We start from the raw sequence: 20,851 nt of genomic DNA on the forward strand, positions 1-20,851 counted from the left end.
GGTCTGTTACCTTTGCAAAAGCATCCTTGGTTGGTTGCTGGTAGAGACTACAAGGTGAATCCTTGGTCTTAAATATAAAACCTGCTAATTCTGTGCCTTTGTTCTTACATTATGACAGCGTGGACCTTCACAAGGAAAAATACTTCTAATAAGCATGTAACTGTAAGTAGGCTTTCTTCATAAGTTTAAAATAAAAATGAGAGCAATACAATAGTTTCAGAGTTTTTACTTGTGCTTTTCTGCCTTTTTTTTTTTAAATCCAACTTGCTGCTTTATTTTTATACATCTCATTGCGCTGGGCCTTGCCTGAAGTCATCACCACTGTCCTTACTTTGACAAGAATGCAAGGGGAAGCAGCCTTAAATGACTGAGAAGCTTCAAAAACATTGCAGGCAGTAGCTTCATCTGTATTTAATGAAAGGATTTGGGCAAAAGTAGAAATCCACAGAATGATCTGGCAGTAAGGGTTCAGCACCAGCTATTGTGGCACAGTTTCCCCAAGGGTGGGCAAAGACACACAAGGGCTTTCAGTGTTTTGAGCTAATTGAGGCCTCTTTGCACTTATATTTAGGCAAGACCAGTGCTGAGCCTTGATTTGCAGGTTTGCAGGCAAGGCGGGCATGAGGGGTTCCTTATTTCAGTTCAGAGGGATGGCGATCCAGGTGTGAACTAAGAGGCTGCCACCCACCCCGGCTGATTTTATCCGGTCGTCTAGGAAATAGTCCAGCTTTCCTTAGTGGATTCAGACCAAAGTCTTCAAAACTGACTGGTGGTTTTCGGGTTTTCTTTTTCTCCAATGCATACAAGACTTGATGTTCACAGAGTGTTAGTGTGTGAAATATCTTATTTCTGAAATGGCTTGTTGAAAGCTGTGAGTGGGTTTAATTACATATCCTCTCCAGCAGCAGCCACCGTGTTACAGCTCTGGCCCTGATGTGCCATTCCTCTGCTCTCCACGCTGAACTACTCACCGTGAGCTGTCCCTAAGGCCTCTCAGTCAAAAAGAGATGCAAGAAATTAAAGCAGCCTGTTTTGTCTGAAAGGGCTTAGGGACGGCTTACAAGGAGCAGCTGATGCAGTAGGGTTGATGCAGTGCTGGCCTCGGGCCAGGGGCCCAACAGTGTGCAGATGAGGACAATGACCTCTGTAGCTGGCCCAGCTGTAGCAGGAAAAGGACATCCCTAAATTAGGCACTCGGAGTCATTCAGTCACTTCTGAAAAGCCTCAAACTTAGACATTATTCCTACTGAATAACTAAGCCGCTCCTGCCACTGGTGAATACTTGAGGTGGCACAGGGCGGGCAGTCTCTCCAGCTGGCTGGGCTGGCTGCGCCATGCAGGTCTTGGAGAATTTTTAGTTTTCCTTCTGTCAGACCAATATTAGCAATAAAAATAAGACCCGTTGCACAGAAGTGAACGCGTTTCTTATGTCAACACTTTCCCCTGCTCTTATTTTGGTAATGTCTTAAATCATTCTTCAGAGGCAGACTTTATTGGCTGTACTTTTCAAACAGGGGGGAATAATAAGTACTTGCAACTTAATCAGTCATATAGCTGCAGAGGTTTGTTTTTTTTTTTTCCCCGAGTACTTTTATGTCCCATAATGAGCTGGTATTTTATAACTTCTGATGGTAATGTATTCCATATGCCTTCCATCACTGGGATAAAGAGCTTTACTCCAGAATCCAAAGCAAGTGGCTGTGGGTATTTATTTAATAAGGTTTGAAGCCTTTGCACTAGGCGGGATGTCAGTATGTTGCATACCCGGAGCTTCCTCGGGCTGCTCGTGGTGAGGTCTTAGTTCTTTAACATCATGGAAAGATTGCTGGTGTCCCATCCGTGCTTCGTGTGAAGTAGGGTAGGGTTCATGGTTCCAACAGCAGTCCCACCATTTCAATCAAATTTCCTGCTTTTCTCTGTCCTTGTTCTAAATACCACTACTTTCCCCTCTAGGACTTGGGACAAGCTAAAACTGAGAGGAATTCAGCCATGAATGTCAAGATAGCCAAATGAGTGGTCTGCTCATAATTCCTTGAGGCATCTCCTCTAATGCCTCGCACAGAACAAAAGTCCTGTTGTGGGGGTGCTTAGGAGTTGCTGTAGTCTTGGAGTCCTGACAGGAATGAAAAATAATCTTTTTATGGTTTCTTGCTAAAATACTCAAACTGCTCTGGCTGGCCTTAGCATTTGAAAAACACTTTCTGGTATGCAACTCTTCTAGATGTTCTGGCATATTTGCTTCCACTCTGATTGAGGCAACAATAATTATCTTGTAAGTTTTTGGCAGGATTCAAATTTGTGTTTCAAGTCACAAAGGATCATCGTTCGTTACCATTTTATCTTCACAACTGTCGGCTTCAGTATAATATCACAGGCCCCTGTGCAAACTCATCTGCTCCCTTTGGGTATAGTTAAAACTGAAGAAAAATCTGAATATGAATCTTGTGCTGTCTTCTGAATCTTGAAGAGGAGGTCTGCGAGACAGATTGAGGAAGGTAATTTCATTACTGTTGATGCTTTTACTGAAAATGGTGCTTTCACTGGCACTGGTAGGTTACCTCAAAACCAACTGATTTTTGGTGGTGATGCTATGGTTACACCATAATTTGTGGTCTTTGATCCTTAGCCTAAAGGCATTCTGGTGAAGTCCAAATTGCCCCATCCCTCCTGTAAACTTGGAAGAAAAGGTCATTTGCCTTCTCATTTTATTATTTTCCAGGCCATAGAAAAGGCAGGTACACTTCTGAGCCCTTTCCTTGTTCTCTGCTCCCCAGCATGTCAGGGATGAGCCCTCTTGCAGGAGCTGCGCCGTGGGGCGGTGTAAGACTCTGCTACCTGCTGCTTTCCTCCCTGAAGTGAGGAGCAGCCAGTGCTGTGATCACTTCATGCCGTTTCCAAGTCCCATCCCACTTCTGTTGTGGCAGCGCTCACTGTCATTTAAACTTTTCTTGCTTTTATGCTCTCCTGGCAGCAAATAGCTGAGCTCTTTAAAGCTGCAGTGTGTCCAAGCTTATCTTTCAGGAGGCAAGACTGCTTCTTGTCAAACAGCTTTTGCTCACAGTTACCTGCAAAACTTCTGTGGATTTAGGGATCTGGTTCCATGACTAGTTGGTATGTCCTTGAATAACCTCTACTTAAAATCAAAATAAGCCAGTGGCTTTTGACTTCCCCCCCCCCCCCCCCCCCCCGGCTTGCATGATAATAGAACACTGTGATACTATCAAATCTCAATGATTACAAACCTTTAGCAGGAAGAAAACTGAATGATATGTGAGCAGATTGCGTCTCAGGCAACAACATGTGATCCAATATTAAACATGGGTTTTTCAAGTTACAGAATCATAGACTTGTGGAAGAGCCCAGGTTGGAAGGGACCTCGAAAGATCATCTGGTCCAACCAGATGGTTGGTTATGTAGTGAAGTAGACAAGAATAGGAAGAGAGAAACCATTTGCTTTAATGAAATAGGCCTGAAATTTTATTTCTGTATGTTCTCATCAGGAATCTTCTAGCTTTCACGTAGCAGAAAGTAAGTGCTTCTTCCCCTTCTTGCTGGGACGAAGCACCTTAAATTCTTAGAGTCAGAAGGGGCTGTTGTTTATCTATATATAAAAATTTAGTTTTTATATACATATATATTTTTATATCTATATCTATCTATGTCTCTCTGTAGGAATAGCTGAAGTTTCTTACCCTAGTAATTTTCCCATCAAATCCAAAGTTTGAGAGAAAGTACAGTTCATACCTAGCATGAATATTTCTAGTGATGGCTCTCTTCTGGCTTTTCTAGTAAATGTTTACTGATGACACTAATTGTTACTGTGATTTGCGACTTACAACCTCTGTGAATTTATATGAAATTTGAAGAACTGCCTTTTAAAGACTTCTGAGTAGTTTTACAGGTTCGGCTGTGCCTAACTACATGTAGCTAGTCCAAGAGAGTCTGGTCCTAGGAAGTGGGTTTTTCAGGCTTCTGGTTTTTTTTTTTCTTGTACCTTTTCTGAAGACTAATTTTTCAGCACCATTTGTGAAGTGTGGGCGTCCAGTGTGGTAGTCGTTTTACCACTAGACTAGGCAGGGTAACGTTACTTTATTGCTCCTGAATGCTGTCGTGTTTCCTGCCAAGCCTCTTGGCTGCAGCACTGTAGCGGGAGCTCATCGTCTTTGTTATTCACCATAATCCTGAAGAACTTCTGAGATTCGGTGTTTTCCAGGACACAAGTCTGCCCATATTAAGTGTGAATTATGCCCTTTGTTCCTGGACAGGTACAGTTGCATTCGGCTATATTAAAATGCTAAATGAGCTTGGCTTCCCAAGGGATTGAGGTTGTGCTTTGGAGTCCTAAGGGGTTCAATCAGCAGTGGGTTGTGCTTTTCCAGTGAAGGCAGAGAGCGTACAGCCAGAAACAGGCCCTGGAAGATGACCGTAAAATGTCATTTTTGAGGTGAAACTGCCCACACCCCTGACAACTATTCCTTATACAACCATACTATTAACACTTACCAGGCACTTTTTACTCCATTACAGAGATGTTACTGTTTCTCTGTGTGGTTAATTCTTTAATCGATGCTTTGTGGCATGGAGTCCATCGTCCTGCACAAGCTAGGTAAATTATCAGTTACTTCAGCAACCACATTTTTCATATTCCAAATGTAAATTTTGATTCAGCTTTTGTGTTTGTTTAAGGCTGAGTTGCTCTATTTTACTCACTTGTATTCCCTATCAGTCTTTCTGTAGCTTTGCGTAGAATGGATGTCCCCTGTTTCCCCTGTATTCTGTTGGGCAAAGTGTTTATCCACAGCTTCTGTTGTTGGATTTGAATTTGCTTGGCAGTGAAATTACTGTTTTCTTGGGGCACCTATTTTTGTATGAGATGCCGATACCCTGTGGGCATTAAAGTTTCAGTCTTTTAGCTTCAAGCAACAGTGATGTTCCTGCAGATCCAAACTGGCAGACACTGGTAGCATAAATGCTGGTGTTTATTAGAGCAGAGCAAGGCTTGAGGGTAACCATGCCAAGTCTTGGCTCATTAAACCGGCAGGAAGATTCAAGAAGGCTGCTTTTAAAGATAAGGGCAAGAATTGGCGAGAGTAGGCAGGGGTGGGAGAACGGCAGTGAGTAGGCCATGTGGTAGGTGTCTTCTATCTTCCCATAGATAATTTGAAGGCAAGAGCAGACTCATTGAGACAAATGAGCTGCCATACAAGCAGGAGTAATAGCAAGTTGGAGTAATAGTGTGCAGCACTTGTCACTGCCGGAGTTTAATTGGCACTGGTCTGAAATATCGGGATTAGGCAAGATCAACTCTCTGCTTCTCTGGAGTCCTAACTAGTTATTAATGCCTTGATTTTTTTGAAGAATTTTGGTAAAGATTAGTGTAGGAAAATGAGTGATTTATCTTTTATCGTGATGGGGAAGCTATTTGGAATTAATGTAGCCTTTGGTTCGTTTATGCAGGGGAGCTCTCTTCCAAAGTTTCACCAACACTGGTATTGTTCCAGAAATTTCAACTGGTTTAACTTGAATGTGATTACCTCTTGTCTCTCTTTGCAGAAGACTTGGTATATTTGGATGACTCAGACCCAGGCTGGGATGTTTAAGGTTTGATAGGGTAACTTAATGTGGATAAATACTTCAGATTAGAATGAGCAAATTGTGCTTGTTCCCATTTATCTCCTAAAAAACGTGGTCCTGTAAGAGCAGAGACGAGAGATGCTTGTTTTTGTGTTGGCATTGTTAATGATGGTTTCTATAGAGTAGAATCTTATTAATAGATTGGATTAATAGAATCTGAGCCATTTAAAGTTATTTAACAGATTTGGTCTAATTGGTAGTCTTGCTAATAACCTGAATTATTATAAATAGCGAATTCATTGCAATACAGACAAAAGAACTTCACTCTTTCCAAAGCTCTACTCAGACTGAAGCACGGTCTTTGAGGGGTTTCATCTAGGTTGCATCTGTTTACATTGTGGCTGAGTGTACTACCTCTGCTGTGGGGTTTGGACTGAACAGGGTGGGCTGGAGAGAATAGGAACTGTATTCTTTGGGAAGCTGTTGAAGCTATTCAAACCATGATCTTACGGATGCCCAGAACAGACATGGAAGTGCAAAGGTGTGGGTCAGCATGCAGTACATCACCATCTTTTGCAGTTACCAGTCAATGTGAACTCAACTGTAACCAATTAATTACTGTTGAGGATGAACGTTTGATTTCCAGGTCCCATAGAGAAGACTGGTACCATTAATTGGTACTTCTGTGACTATCACAGACTGTTTCCTGTACTGCAAGACTGTGGTCTGCTCTCCATGATACCAACCTGTCATATACTTCTACCTGTGAAAGAAGCCTGTACTGAAGCTGATACTAAATTACCTGCTTGCATGGTTTTGGAGCTGTGTTTCATTTGCTGCGCTGCGGTCTGTAGCTTGAAAACTTGCTGATAAAGTCTCAGGATGACTTGAGTGAAAGAGGCAAAGATTTTCCCTGATTAAGTGGATGCTTTTGTTTCTATTTCAGGAAAGCCCCACAGCATTGGCAGTTCGGAACGGATTCAGCTCTCAGGAATGTACAATGTTCGAAAAGGGAAAATACATTTGCCAGTCAACAGATGGACAAGACGCCAAGCTATCCTTTGTGGAACATGCCTAATTGTCTCATCAGTAAAAGAAAGCCAGACTGGAAAGATGCATGTCCTCCCTTTAATTGGTGGAAAAGTAAGATGATATATGTATTTGCTTGCTTAACCCCTATCTCTTTACGCAGAGAAGTTTGCATTCAATTATGGTGATTCGTAGCCCCTCAAAAGCTTGTTTCTGTAAATGGGGTTATCAAAGTATATAAATGACTTTCGATTATGGTCAGAGTCATATTTAACAATTTACAACCTCAACCATTCTGTGATTCTGTGAAACTTTAGTGAAGACAGTAAGATTACAACATTACTATTTCAGCCTAAAGAGTGTTTCAGAACACTATTATTGGCTTGATTAGCGAAGGTAATGGGAAGAGAATCATTAGCTTGAGGATGAATTTACACCTGAAGTAATGCTCTTTTACCTTGCATACTGATAAATTTGGTTCTTAAGAGTCATTGGGAGAGAAACAAGCTTCACAATGTTATATATGCAGACTAAAGTTGATTCATTAACATTCTATACTAGCAACGTGGAAAGTAGTCCCTTCTTCTAGGAGCCGTTTTTCCTATCTCCTTTCATGATTCTTCACATGATTCTTCAACTCTTCCCTGGAGGTACTGAAGTAAAGACATTTTCCTCTCTTAGCAGTAGTGGCTGAACTCTGACAGTGAATTGTATTCCTGGCTGTAGCACACTGGAGAGGACAGGATTCAGGTCTCTCATCGGCCTTCTCTTTAAGATGAAAAAGATTTTTATTCTTTTTTAAATTTAAAAAGAGAAGAGATTGTGTACCTTTTTAAATTGCTTAACATGGAATTTCTAAGTTGTTTTTGCACAGAAATGCCTCGTGTAATGTAAAACATGCAGACTGTGTTAAGCAGTAAGTTGACAACAAATTTTAAAAGAAAAGGAGAACCAAGCTGAGAAAAATGTACTGAGGGCTTCTGCTGACAAAGCTTGGGAGGAGGATGCTTGGCACAGAACTAAGTGGTTTTTAAATTATCGCTCAAAAAATATTCTTCCTCAACCCCATAAATACTCTGCACTTCCTGGTTTGCAAAGGCTTTCCAGAATGCGGTGCTGAGACATTGAGACCATAAGTTGTGTGGGATTTCGCGTGTATGGTAGCAGAATGATGTATTCTGGGTGTGTTTTAGCAAGTTGAGAAATGCCAAAGAATTTAATTGGGCTGTAAGAGAAGCATTTTGTTAAGCCTGTTTTTAATAACCAGGAGTTGTACTTCTTTAGGCTGTATAAAGACAGCCTTAAATGTGTTTCACTGGGAAGCCTTTTATGGTGCTCAGTCTCTCTTAAAATGTTGATGTTCTTAGTGTTTTTCTCCTTTGGTTCCTTCGTCCTTCTGTTCTCATTCCTTGCTTGTGTAGATTTCATGAACGTTTGACAGCCAAGAACCAGCTTGAGTGCTTGAGAGGGTTAGTCCAACTCTAGTTGAAGAGCTCCTCTTGGGCACACTTCAACTTTGCCCTGGGGAGTTCTGCAAAGAGGCTTTTGACTCTTGCTCACTAACAGTTTTGTGTCTCTACTGTAGGTGGAAGAAGTGAAAAAGCACCAGCACTGTTTAGCATTTAGCTCCTCTGGACCTCAAAGCCAGACCTACTACATTTGTTTCGATAACTTCACTGAATATTTGCGATGGCTTCGGCAAGCATCAAAGGTGAGGAGAGTGCTAATTCCTGCCTGAATGGGGTGGTTTTTAGTGTTTCCCCCAGTTCTGTGTTCTCCATGCAGTGATATAGTCATTCTTCTGCGTTCGTTATCATGAGCTGCTGCTGCTGTTAGTGGTGCACAAAAAAACCTTAATTTGGGAGCTCTTGGTAACAGGCAATAGGGAGGTGAATTTTTCTGTGTTTATACTGAGACTTCTTTCTACCATGGTTGTGTAAGCAAAGTGCTGTGCTGGACTTTCTCCCTGTTCTTGTCATGATCCAGCTGGACGGATGGAGTGAGACCATTGGAACAAAAAGAGTGACAAATATAACTGTCAGAATTTCAGTTTAAAAAGCTTTATTTCAGTGTTAATAAAACCTAAAATAGTGTCGATTTTTAAAAAATTAATTCCCTACACAGAGCCTAAAGGTTAAATTGCTAGAATTAAGGAATTTTTTTTCTTGCTTGGAGATGTTGCTGAATCTCTCTTTAGTTTTATAACTATTTGATTGTTGTTGTTTTTTTTTTAATAAGCAATCATTTTATGTCAGTAAAAAAAATACTAACTAAAGCCTTCGTAAACTAAATTTAGTTTAGTGTGCTTAGAGCACAATTTATTATGGGAATTTGTCCTGCATTATTTTGTTTGACTCTTCAGTTTCACTTTGTGTTGTTGAAAGGTTGTTTTTGCAATTACTTGTTTTATCTCTTCATCCCTGCCACTTTTTTGATAAATCCTCTCTAAAGTAATTTATGTATCTTGAACCACTGTTTTTTTTATTTTTAACACACAAGTTCTTTTACTGTGCTGTCGGTTGGGCCTAAACTGTCCATTAGTTTTATACTTCATAGAGCTGTCTGTTCATGCTCTTTGCTATGTTAAAGCAACTTGGTTTTATGTAGTACTACTTAAAGATATTTATGGCACACTAGATCTGTTCTGTCTTTTTAGATTCCAATAATGTATTATCCAGCCTATTGCCAGTGGTACAGCCTGGGTTGTGGGCTTTTTTAAGAGGTCTGATTATTATGTCAAACTTCTTTCGAGCAGTAACTATTGCACCTCCCAGCACATGCATCATTTAAAATGTCCTTTAGTTTTTTTTCTAGTATGTTTTAAAATTCTTTTTAAAGACGCTGTTCTGGCATCCCCGCTCAGGTCTGTTAAGCCTCAAGGTAAAAATCCCCAAGGCGTGTTTTATGAGACGGTGAGGCATGGTCTGTCAGGTTTTTGAGTTCTTGCCGCTTTGTGGCTCTCTCTGGGAGAGTAGTGCCCTTTCATCTCTAGAGGCATTGACATCAGATAAATGAAAGGCAAATCTAATGAGTGAGAAAAACAGTGGAAAACAATGAACTTCAGAAGTAGAGATAAATGGCCAGAAAGCCCTTCTGAATTACTGGCAGCATAAACTTGTTCTGTGCCATGCTGTGCTTCTCTCTTTCTCTCTGGTTCACCCAAATGACTAACAGCATTGGGACGATAGCCAGCATGAGAACATATCCCATGCACTCATGATATCCTCTCATTTTTCTTATGTAAGAGTAGAAGGAAAATACATAGTTTCAAGTGCCTTTTCAGACTGTCAGAACTGAAGAAACTCGCTATGCTATTCTTTTTGTTGGTAAAACATGCTTCGAGGAAAAAATGATGCTTCGTTTTCCCCAACTTCCCAACCTCCAAAAACTGAGACTCGGCATTCTGGATGTATGGATTTTGAAACAGTACTTTGCCACTCCAAGTTGCTTTTTTAATGTTTGGGTTTTCTACCCTTAGACTGAAAAACAGAGACAAGCATGTTTGTATGCAAGGCAGTTGTGTGGGAAGTACTGGGCAGTAACACTGCTTCTGAAGAACAGAAATGGAGAAACTAGTAATGCCGCAAAAGTAACTCAAATTTCCTCCAGCTGATGCTGTTCGTGTCCAAGTGCTTAATTGTAAGGTGCATCATCCCTGATTTACATGTACAAATAAATGAGAAAGTTTCATCTTCAGCTCTGTAGTTCAAGCAAGCTGGTGTTCTCACGCAGGAAAAAAACCCAACATTCATATGAGGTACTCTGCCTCAGGTGCTTGGAAGCTACTCAAATTCAAAGAAGTTGAAATGTTCTTGGTAACCAAGAAAATACCGTGTAAAGCATTTTATGTCTAAAGGCAAGTAAATTTAGGAAGCGAGTTTTTATGGCTCTCTAACGCTGAGCTTCTAGTTTCTTGTTATGGGCTAGGTCACATGATGCTTACAGATTCTTCTTTAATTGTGGTGGTGTATGTAGTACTTGCACTTTTGTGAATTATTACGAATAATATTTAAGACTGTATTTTAAATATAGATGCTATTTAATGGCATTTGTTTTGAAACTGACATTTGTGTTAACTTATGTTCAGTGGTAGTTTTTCTGCAGTCCTTCATGCTCCTGATGCATGCTGCTGAAAACTGAGGCTTCTGATACTTACAAGTATTCATTACAAGTGTAACGAAAGCTTTAATGATAAATTTTAATGCAGAAGGAGATCCCTGGTAAAATATTTCATTAAAATTGCTCAATTCAGTTTTTAACTATGAAAAAAATTTTCATGTCTGTCTTCTGTATACTTCAAAAGAGCTAGAAGATGATGTTATTTTGACTTTTAAATAACAAGCTTAATCTTGAAAGGAGACTTTGCAAAGAATGCTTGCTCTGCAGTCTTTCTCCCCACAGAATATTGGCAATGTTGACTTTTTAGTGGTGTTCCAGAATGAGACAAATCCTAACGCATCACTCCTGCAATAAATATGTATGCTAGAGAAGTTCTGAATTCATGTTTGCAGAGACTTGGGCTCAATTTAATTAAAAATGAGCATCGCTCCTGTATAATCTGATTCATTCTAACAGTGAAACCTATCTTAGCCAAGACAGCTCTTGTGCTCTGCCCCAGTAAATTTTTGGAAGGGGTTTGTGAATAGGTGTTAGGATTGGTTTTTCTGTATGCGTGTGTCATGAGGTGAACAGAACTGCTGTTTTCAGGACAGACTGGAATTACTGCACAAATACTGACCTAAATATCGAACTTGGTGACATACTTATTCCAAATAGGTCACTTTTAGATATGCTGATTTAGCCTCAAACAGAATATTTTTAAAAGCTGGAAATGTGGCTTGTTCGTTAATATTGATAGTTCTATACCACAGTGCATCTCTTTACTTTTACTTTCCAAATACTGGAGTCCTAATTAAGGAAGCTCAAAAGGAAGACAAAAACAAATTTGGTCCTTTGTGATCTAATATGTTCATTCTGTTGCCAAATGTTGAAAAATAAGCTTATGCAACTGGGAGGGGGAGCGGAGGGGGAAGAAAGGGACATTTTCATGGCTTTAAAGAATTTTGTCTGCATAAAGTTGGCATGATGGTTCTGGAACCCACACAATTACTTGCAGAGTGATTCTGATCTGCCACTGTTTACTACTTGAATGTCAAACGCAGAAGGACAGGCAAAGAACGTGCAGTTAACGGTGAAGAGGACGTGATGAGGGCTTTCCTCGTTTGCCACTTCCAAAACCTAAAAAGCTACACCCTTAATGTAGCAGAAGAGAGAGAGGTTTTATGTATAAGGTGTTACTGAGTGGTGGAACTTGCTGTCATGAGGCTTATATTTGGGGTGTGGTGGTGAGCTCCTGCTGTTTGACACTTCTAACAGCTAACCTTAGTGTAACATTTTTCAACGTGAAATTGCTGTGTAAGTGTTAGCTACTACAAAACTCATGACAATGGATGGTTTGGCCGGAGTAAAAAGGGTTATCAGTCCTCCATGTTCCAAGGCATACAATTAAAATGGGATGTCAACATCTGCCTCAGGAATTCAGTATTGCAGAGCTTAAGCAGGGATGTAGTACAGAATTTTATCTTCTTGGAAATAGCGTGCATCACTGGGCATGCTGAGGCGGGTTATCTGACCCTACAGAACTTCTCCCCTCTCGGCTTTAGAAGAGCAGGAAGTGTGTCGACAGCTTCATGTGACAATTGTTTCCTGCTTTAGTGCTTGGTTCAACTGGGCAGGTAGAGGAAGAGAGGCGATGAGAGGCAAGAGCTATAAATAATGCATGACTGCCTCACGTAAGCTGCCTGTGCATGGCCGCACTATACATGTAGATAGGTAGAGATGTACAGGCACACAGCCGTGTGTGTGTGCACACCATCGACTGCTTCCCAGGCTGAGTTGCACAGCTCTGGCTGTAATGACAGCTATTGTGTGGGGCTTAGGTGCCAGGGTGGATTTACACCTATACACAAAAGAACCCTCCTGTTTAAAATACGAGGAATATCCAAAAAGAGATTCTTGATTTAAAAACTGTCAAACTTAAGAGTTTTCTCCTGTGTGACTTTATATTTTCCCTTCCCTGTTTCAGTCACCTTTGTCTTCAAGTCTGCAGTGGAAATGCGTGTGGTGTTCCAGATGACCCTAGCCTGCTGTGAAAAAGGAGAGACTAAACTATGATGTTAGTGTACATTTGTGGCAGGTTGACCCTGGCTGGACACCAGGTGCCCACCAAAGCTGTTCTATCACTCCCCCTCCTCAGCTGGACAGGGGAGAGAAAATATAACGAAAGGCTCGTGGGTCGAGATAAGGACAGGGAGAGATCACTCACCAATTACCGTCACGGGCAAAACAGACTTGACTTGGGGAAATTAGTTTAATTTATTACCAATCAAAATCAGAGCAGGATAATGAGAAAATAAAACCAAAATCTTAAAAACACCTTCCCCCCACCTCTCCCTTCTTCCTGGGCTTAACTTGACTCCTGATTTCTCTACCTCTTCCCCACCAAGTGGCACAGGGGAATGGGGGTTGCGGTCAGTTCATCACACGTTGTCTCTGTCACTCCTTCCTCCTCAGGGGGAGGACTCCTCACACTCTTCCCCTGCTCCAGCGTGGAGTCCCTCCCATGGGAGACAGTCCTCCACAAACTTCTCTGTGTGTCCTTACTATAGGCCGCAGTTCTTCACGAACTGCTCCAGCGTGGGTCCCTTCCACGGGGTGCAGTCCTTCACGAACAGACTGCTCCAGCGTGGGTCCCTTGTGGGGTCACAGGTCCTGCCAGCAAACCTCCTCCAGCGTGGGCTCCTCTCCCCACGGGTCCACAGGTCCTGCCAGGAGCCTGCTCCAGCGCAGGCTTCCCGCAGGGTCACAGCCTCCTTCGGGCATCCACCTGCTCTGGTGTGGGGTCCTCCATGGGCTGCAGGTGGATATCTGCTCCACCATGGACCTCCATGGGCTGCAGGGGGACAGCCTGCCTCACCACGGTCCTCACCACGGGCTGCAGGGGAATCTCTGCTGTGGTGCCTGGAGCACCTCCTCCCCCTCCTTCTTCACTGACCTTGGTGTCTGCAGAGTTGTTTCTCTCACATATTCTCACTCCTCTCTCCCACTGCAATTGCACAGGGTTTTTTTTTATCCACCTTCTTAAATACGTTATCCCAGAGGCGCTACCACCATCGCTGATGGGCTCAGCCTTGGCCAGTGGCAGGTCCGTCTTGGAGCCATCTGGCACTGGCTCTATCGGACATGGGGGAGGCTTCTAGCAGCTTCTGACAGAAGCCACCCCTGTAGCCCCCCCCCGCTACTAAAACCTTGCTATGCAAACCCAATACAACATTATGTTTAAAAAGTGCTAAAAATAGCAAGAATAGCAAATTTAAGGGAGAAGGGTGTGCTGCCGTATTGGACTTACTCCTTTCGTGTCAGCACAGAATGCTCTCTTCATACATTTATTTGCACCGTGAAACTAGCAGAAAATAACAATGGATTTGAATTTAGTTTATATTATACGAGTAAGTAATGCAGGAGCCTCTGCAGCAGTAATCTCCATCTTTCCTCAACTTGTGTAGAGACCTACCTGGAGCAGAAGTGCAAAATTAACTTTTTAGGTTTTTTATCTCTAAAGTTACCTAGTTCTGACCAGCTGCCTCAGTCTTCTAGCTATTTTTTCAGTACAAGTTTGACAATTGTGTTCAGAGACTATGTTGTGAAGTGTGAGGCTGACCGTGTGAGGAGGATGAAGCTGATCTATGACTCTAGTAATATGATTTTTATTTCTGCTGAGGAAAAAAAGTCCAAGTTCTGACTGCATACAAGCTTGGTGTTACAGACCATATTTATATAAATAAATTCTATAGAATTTAGAAATGAATTCCTGAACTTGATTGCAGTTATGCAAATATATTTCCAAAATAGGAGACCAAGATGATCAGCTTGTGCAAGTGTTTTACAGGAATGGTGCTGAGGAAATGCAGTGAGCAACAATTGAGTGTTACTGATTAGAGAAGTACCTGCTTTTCAGCTGTGCTTCATTCACCTTTGAGCTAGTGAAAGGTAATCAACTGTGGGACTGTCTTTTCCTTCAGCACAGAAGTTTCTGCTCATTAATTAAAGTGACGGGTAATAAGCCATATCCACTTGTGCATATAGCTTCATCTTTATTTCAGATACTGTCAGATGCTAACGTCTTGACGTTCTCATATCAGGCATGGTCAACCAGGAGAAAGACTAAAGTGCAGATTCCAACTTCAGTGTGGGAAACAGGCTTTGCAGAGCTTTTTAATACAAAATACGGCCTTCAGCCTGTAAAGAAGGCTTGAAGGCACTAGTTTCATGGTTAAATTAGCCGTACGTTGTACTTGCTTTGGCTTGCCCACTAGCCAATTGACCTGTTTCATATATGTTTATAGATACTATAATGAGCTGTAACGTCTTTACAGAGTTTATCACTGCAGGGATTTTTATTACCAAACCTCAGTTTTCTCTGGAGGCATTAAGGACAGGCTTTTCTAATGCTTGCTGGTCAGAACCAGCTCAGAATACCTTCTTCCAAAGCCTTGACCACAGAGCAGTGCCAATGGCAAGTGTAGGGAAAAATCATATGCAAGGATGAAGTAGTTTATTCTAAGTTATTTGGGAAGTTACTTGTTATAGTGCTGCCAATTTACACTTTAGAGTCACTGGATGCAGTATCTCCTCTCCAGGTGTCTGTTCAGCCTCCTAAACAATGGCTATCCCTCTTCTGGAGGAAAACTGTAGAGAACTTTATCTTAGTTTCCGTGAGATCTGAATTTCTCGATGTGTATTTTTGCTTTTACCTTTCGCTATTGGTTATTACCTTTGATAATTCTACAGAGGATTGTTGTGTGCAACAAACTATTCGTGTTGCAGTTAGGAGTTTCTGACATTTTCTTATAACTTTGTAGTCTTATTCTATGTGTTTGAATGTACCATTGTGATTCTGGGCTACCGTGTTTGTGTGCACGTTGGGGACAGGTTGGAGGTCAGGGACGTGCTGGTCACTGAGAGGGTGACCATGCAGTAGTTGGTTTGTTTCTTATGCCAGTAGTGCTTGGAGGCTTGAAAATGAGGCTCTATAATACTAGTATGACCTAAAAATGAGTTTAGTATAATGCGAACATCAGTGGCATCTTTTGAAAATAGCCTTTAACCAAATCCAAGGCTCTGCAAAAAGCTTGTTTTCTTTGAGGATAACAACTATCCAGGTTTCTTCAAATTTGTGAGACTAAGAAGTGTCATTAGCCTGTTTGCAACTGTTGATTCAACGTTGAATGAAGAAAAAAGAACCCTGAAAGATTTTCTCATTTTTCAGTGGGTTTTTTTTGAGCTGATCCTTACTTACAGGAAACGTGATGACTCTAAGTTTAGTACAAGGAAACCATTTTTTCCTCTAATACCATAAAATGACAATATTGAGATAATGCTTTCTCTAAAAATAGATCCCTAAAAATAAACCCACAGCTTCCTTTTAGCGGTGATTACAAGTATTCGAACATAAACAAACCTCTGGTTTCCATGTGGAACTTGACTTCCTTTTTTGTGTGTGTGTGAAATCTTCGATATTTGGAACCTTTGCTCTGCAGTCATACCTGGTCATTCTTGCTGTGGGTGGCTTCTTGTCATCGCAAGTCTGAAAGCAGAAGATTGGGCAAAGCAAACTTGAAGCCAGTTTTGTTTCTCTTTTGATGGTAACACTTGAAAGCGTTCCTCTTCTTTCTCCACAAAACCTATTGTTTTGCATCTTTTGTTGTTAGAGGTTAGTTGATGTTTTGGAAATGAATTTCTGAGTGTGTTCCATTGTAGTCTCTCCCTTAATGATTTGGGAGGGAAGCTTGGTGTTTCGGCTCAGCTGGTTAGTTTTCCATGTCAAAATAGTTCAGCTGTTTCCAAAGTGGTGTAATTGGTGACTTCAAGCTTTTCTCTTAATTTCTGTTCTAGCCAAACTATAGCTTCACTATTTTAATTTGTTTTTTCCTTGCTGAAATTTAGAGAGTCTGTGGTCCTTGTTTTGGACTTGCTGCCTTTAGTTAATAATACAGTAGTTATTGAAGTATTGCGGCCAAGAGTGAGAACAGAAAACTAGGTATCGCCCACACATCTAGAATAGCTTTCAAATAATGTGTTTTTGAAGCCTCTAAATCAGGTTCTGATATTATTGAAGCTGAATTTGTGCAGGTCTCGCATAAACACAGGAAAGCATCTCCATGGCTTACAGCTAGAAGTCCAGTGAGGTGTCGCAGATGTTACCTTGTAAGGTGTGTTCAATCCAGGAGGATCCCAAAGTGTTTTCAGTAATCTCTGGGGGTAGAGGGGTGGGAGCGAGTGGGGGAATGTAACTTTTCTCTTAATGAAGCTCAGGGGAACTAGGTGTTTGTGGTGAACAGATCCCGTGAGACTGGAGGGGGTTGCAGGGACTGACATACTGCACAGTACTTCAGTACGTATAAGGTGATAATTGAATCAGTCTTGAAACTGAATGGCTGTAACACTGAGAGCCTTTCCAAGTAAAGTCTAGCAGGGAGGAAAAAAGGAGAGGAAGTATTAGCAAAAACTAATTTTAGGGACGTTTGGTCTCCTTAGGCTTCTTCTGTAGTCAGTGGGAGAAGGAGGAAGGTCTCCAGGGAGAAGAGGGAATGAGTGCTGGAGACCAGTTTTAGGCTCCAGGCCAGCAGAGCTATATTCATGATTGTTTGTATTATAAAACACTTGGGTCAGAAGACCTTTCTGAGTTACTGTGAAATAATGGCATGAAGAGAGTTCATCTCACTGTAGAATTAATCCATATGATGCAGCTGTGTTAGGAGAACCTAGGTCAGAAACTGAGGACCTAGCATAAGCTCTTATTTAAAAGAAACAAAACCCCACAACCCTCTCCATGTGGGACTGGGAAGACTCAGACAAATGAAGAACTATTGGAAGTCTCACTGGCAAGAGTCTGAAATCTATAGTAAATGCTGAAAGAAAGTCTTTGCTGGAGGGCTGCTCGTTGCGAAGTCTGTGTGCTGGCAGTACAGCAGCTTGTCTTGGTAAAAAATCTAACACAAGTTGTAAGAAGGAAAAAGGGGTATTTCTCAATTTTTGTGAGACTGTCACCTGTTTTGCAGTATTTACAGGTTAATTGTTTTCAGTCAAGCTGTTTTAAGGATGTTAATATTCCTTGCTCCACCAAATGGAGATTCACATGTCTGAATTATAAGTAGCTTAATGCTACAGCTATTTACTGTCCCTTAACTCCAGGTTGCATCTTAAGCCTTGTCCTTGCAGGCATCTTATCAGTGTGAACATCCCAGCGTGACAACCACCAAGGTAACAGTGTTGCTATCGTTCCCTGGGTAATGTTGATACCAGTACCTGACCTCTAAAAGAGCAGCACTTTTCCTCCTGGAGGAACAAAAATACTCATATTCTGGTAATGGCTTCAGATAGTACCAAACATTTCCAAATGACAGGTGATGAATGTCACTTTTTTTGACAAATTCTCTCTTTCAAGATCTTGATGCTAAACCTGGGACACTGACTTTCACATCTATGAAATTTCTTCTGGACTCCTATCATGAAGGGTAAAGGAGCGCAACTTCTGCTTCATTACCTCCACAGTTCCCCCTCCCCACACACATTTGCTACTACTGTTTTCAGTTAAGTTGTTACAGCTTTGCACAAGGGCCAAAAATAGAAGTGAGCTATTTCTGCATGCTATATAAATCTCTGTTCAGAGCTAAGGAGAGGAGAGCAGAGACAAGTTAAATAATCTTCGTGCCCCCGAGCCTTGCTGGCATGAGGCGTTTGTACCAGAGGCTTTTGGCTGCATTGCCCACAGAGGAGAGATGGGGCAAGAAGCACATGCCCTTGTGAACGCTGCCATACCGGCGTGTGCTCCTGCCCTTCATCTTAGTAGGCAATTACGGCTCTTACCTATGGCATTGCCTGTTGGGTTTGTGAATCTGACTGACATGTTTTCAAGCTTCTGCTGAGTTTTATCTTTTCTTTGCAAGGCTCTTAGCTTGAGTGAGAATGCATCTAATTTAATGTTTGAAAGAAAACAAAAAGGAGAGGCCAGAAAAGCCATTACCTTTTCACCCTTTGGACTGCACCCATTTTAAAAACTGTCATTTAAAAATGAAAATATATGGCTTTAAAGCAAAAGAAAACCTTTTTTTTTTTTGTTCTTATTTTCCATCCTCTTTCATTAAGGTTTTTGGCATTAGCTTGTTTACCAGTCTGAACATTTGCTCAGCTCTTGGCTGCAGCTGAGGGTACCGATGTGTTTCCTGGCTGTGGAGTTCAGCTCAGTGGAGGGAGGCCTCTGCCGAGCAGGGCTTTGATGTTCAAATAGAAAGGAGGATTAGGATTTGAAGCAAGGTTAGTTTTGAGGAGAACCTGTCTGCACTAAGTGGTTAGTTTAGGTATTTCAAGCATACGTATCACTGTTTAGTTAAGCCTTATGCATGCATTGGTGGGATGTGATGATTATCAAACTGTTTAGAAACAAATCCTAAAGGAGAAAAATTACACTGCCTTTGCGTTAGCATGTCTACAGCAGGTGTAATCATCATCGACTCAGTTCAAACAGACTGGGAATTTGGCTGCCTTTACTGTGTGGGCTGTTTAGTTATTTTAATTGTCTTCTGTTGAAGTCCTAAATAGTAATTTCTTATCTGAGTAGAGCTATAGGGAATGGGGTGAGGGTAAACAGGAAAAAGACATAATTACGTTGGTTTAAATTCACACCACAGGTCACACCAAAAGATGTCCTTGTGTAAACAAGGCTTGTGTTTGTCCGTACAGCTGGGTTCAGCTGTGTCCGTTGCTGACATCCATTGTCAGCAACAGATCATTTTTGTAGTATAGCCAAGGCTTTAAAACAAAGACGGTAATCAGTCTTGTTGCATAGCTCAGTGACAGAGGTGGCATTATACTGATGGACAAAGCAAAGTGGTTTTTTAGCCCTGTGTGGCAAGAAGAGGCAAGAATATTGGTTGATATGAGTATTTTTCTGTATTTCTATTGCCAGCTGCTAAAGATATACAGTGAACCCATACCGTACTTTCATCAGTCTTGAAATATTGTTAAAAAAGAAAAAAAATTAAAAAAAAAAATCAGAACACCTCGATGAAATCTTTTTTCTTTAAGGTACTGCTGGCTTTTGTGAATCCTTGTTTATATTTTTAAGTACTATTCTGGCACAAGTAACGTGTTTAAAAATGAGTTTTCATATTTGGGAGACTCCTAGTTCTTTGCCACATGTGCAGGTCTTAGGTAGGGAGTAGCAGAAGGCATACTGCCCAAAGGAGGGAGAGAGCTCTCCGGCAGCATTATTTGTGGTGGTGTTCACAGAATAAAGCTGCATTTTATTGCTGCCGGGGGAAAATTAAAAGCACGATGACAGCTTTTTGGTGTTTACAGTGGGTAGATCCAGGGTTCTTTGTAGTAGATGTGCTATAGTTGTATACCACTTCTTCAAAACTGCACTTCAGTATGCCATACTCACATGGAGACTGGAAAAAAAAAACCCCAACAAACCCCAAACTTAAAACACTGTAGGCCAGGGCTGTGTAACTGATATTGCAACAGGAACTGGAGGAAAAAAGTGTTCCATTGGATGTTGTGGTTTGATGTTCAAAGTTGCGTTTGGCCTTATCCTGTTACTACTTCTCTAGTATTACAATGGGAGACATTGCAATACAATGATTGGCCATAAAGTGTTTAAAAATCATATTTAGGGAATGGAGAAAGCCACGTGTTTCATCTTGTTTCTTTGTGATGATTAAAAATCCCAGCTGAAAAGTACTTCAAAAAGTACAAGATCTTGCTAAGTGTTTAAGCTACACTGCTGCCCAAGTGTTACGTGTCCTGCTTCTCTGGCAAAGACAGGCATTGACTCTACAGCTTACGCTGTAGCTGCCGTAACTGAGAGGGTGTCACACACCATCTTCCAAGAAGGTCATTACCCCAGTCATTACCTCCATGTTATTAGTACTGGAAATGCAACAGGGGTTTCATGTGAAAACAAGCGTTAAGGATGCATGCGGTTCAGGACATGAAGAGAAGACATTCTAGAGGGGTTGCTCGTGGCAATGGCTTCTTCTGCCTGGGGAGTCATGAACTGTCCTGATTGTGTTTTTTGGTTTTATACATGTAAATAAAGCATATAAAACAGTTACACTTTGAAGTTTTCCAAAAGAAAACACCAAATAAGCCATAATGAGCACTTGATGTGGGTTCCACATATATC

The 20,851-nt window shown here is 41.3% G+C and overlaps 1 protein-coding gene across 1 annotated transcript in view; it reads left to right on the top strand.

The window, feature by feature from the left end:
- The window catches only part of PHLPP1 (PH domain and leucine rich repeat protein phosphatase 1), a 141,949-nt gene that overhangs the window by 68,216 nt on the left and 52,882 nt on the right, over positions 1-20,851 (top strand). The window contains exons 2-3 of the mRNA XM_076330418.1: positions 6,521-6,717; positions 8,189-8,314. Coding sequence (XP_076186533.1) covers positions 6,521-6,717; positions 8,189-8,314 — 323 coding nt within the window. The remainder of the gene's footprint in view (positions 1-6,520; positions 6,718-8,188; positions 8,315-20,851) is intronic.

The sequence above is a fragment of the Aptenodytes patagonicus genome, chromosome 2, assembly GCF_965638725.1.
Source record: "Aptenodytes patagonicus chromosome 2, bAptPat1.pri.cur, whole genome shotgun sequence".
Classification (NCBI taxonomy): Eukaryota; Metazoa; Chordata; class Aves; order Sphenisciformes; family Spheniscidae; genus Aptenodytes; species Aptenodytes patagonicus.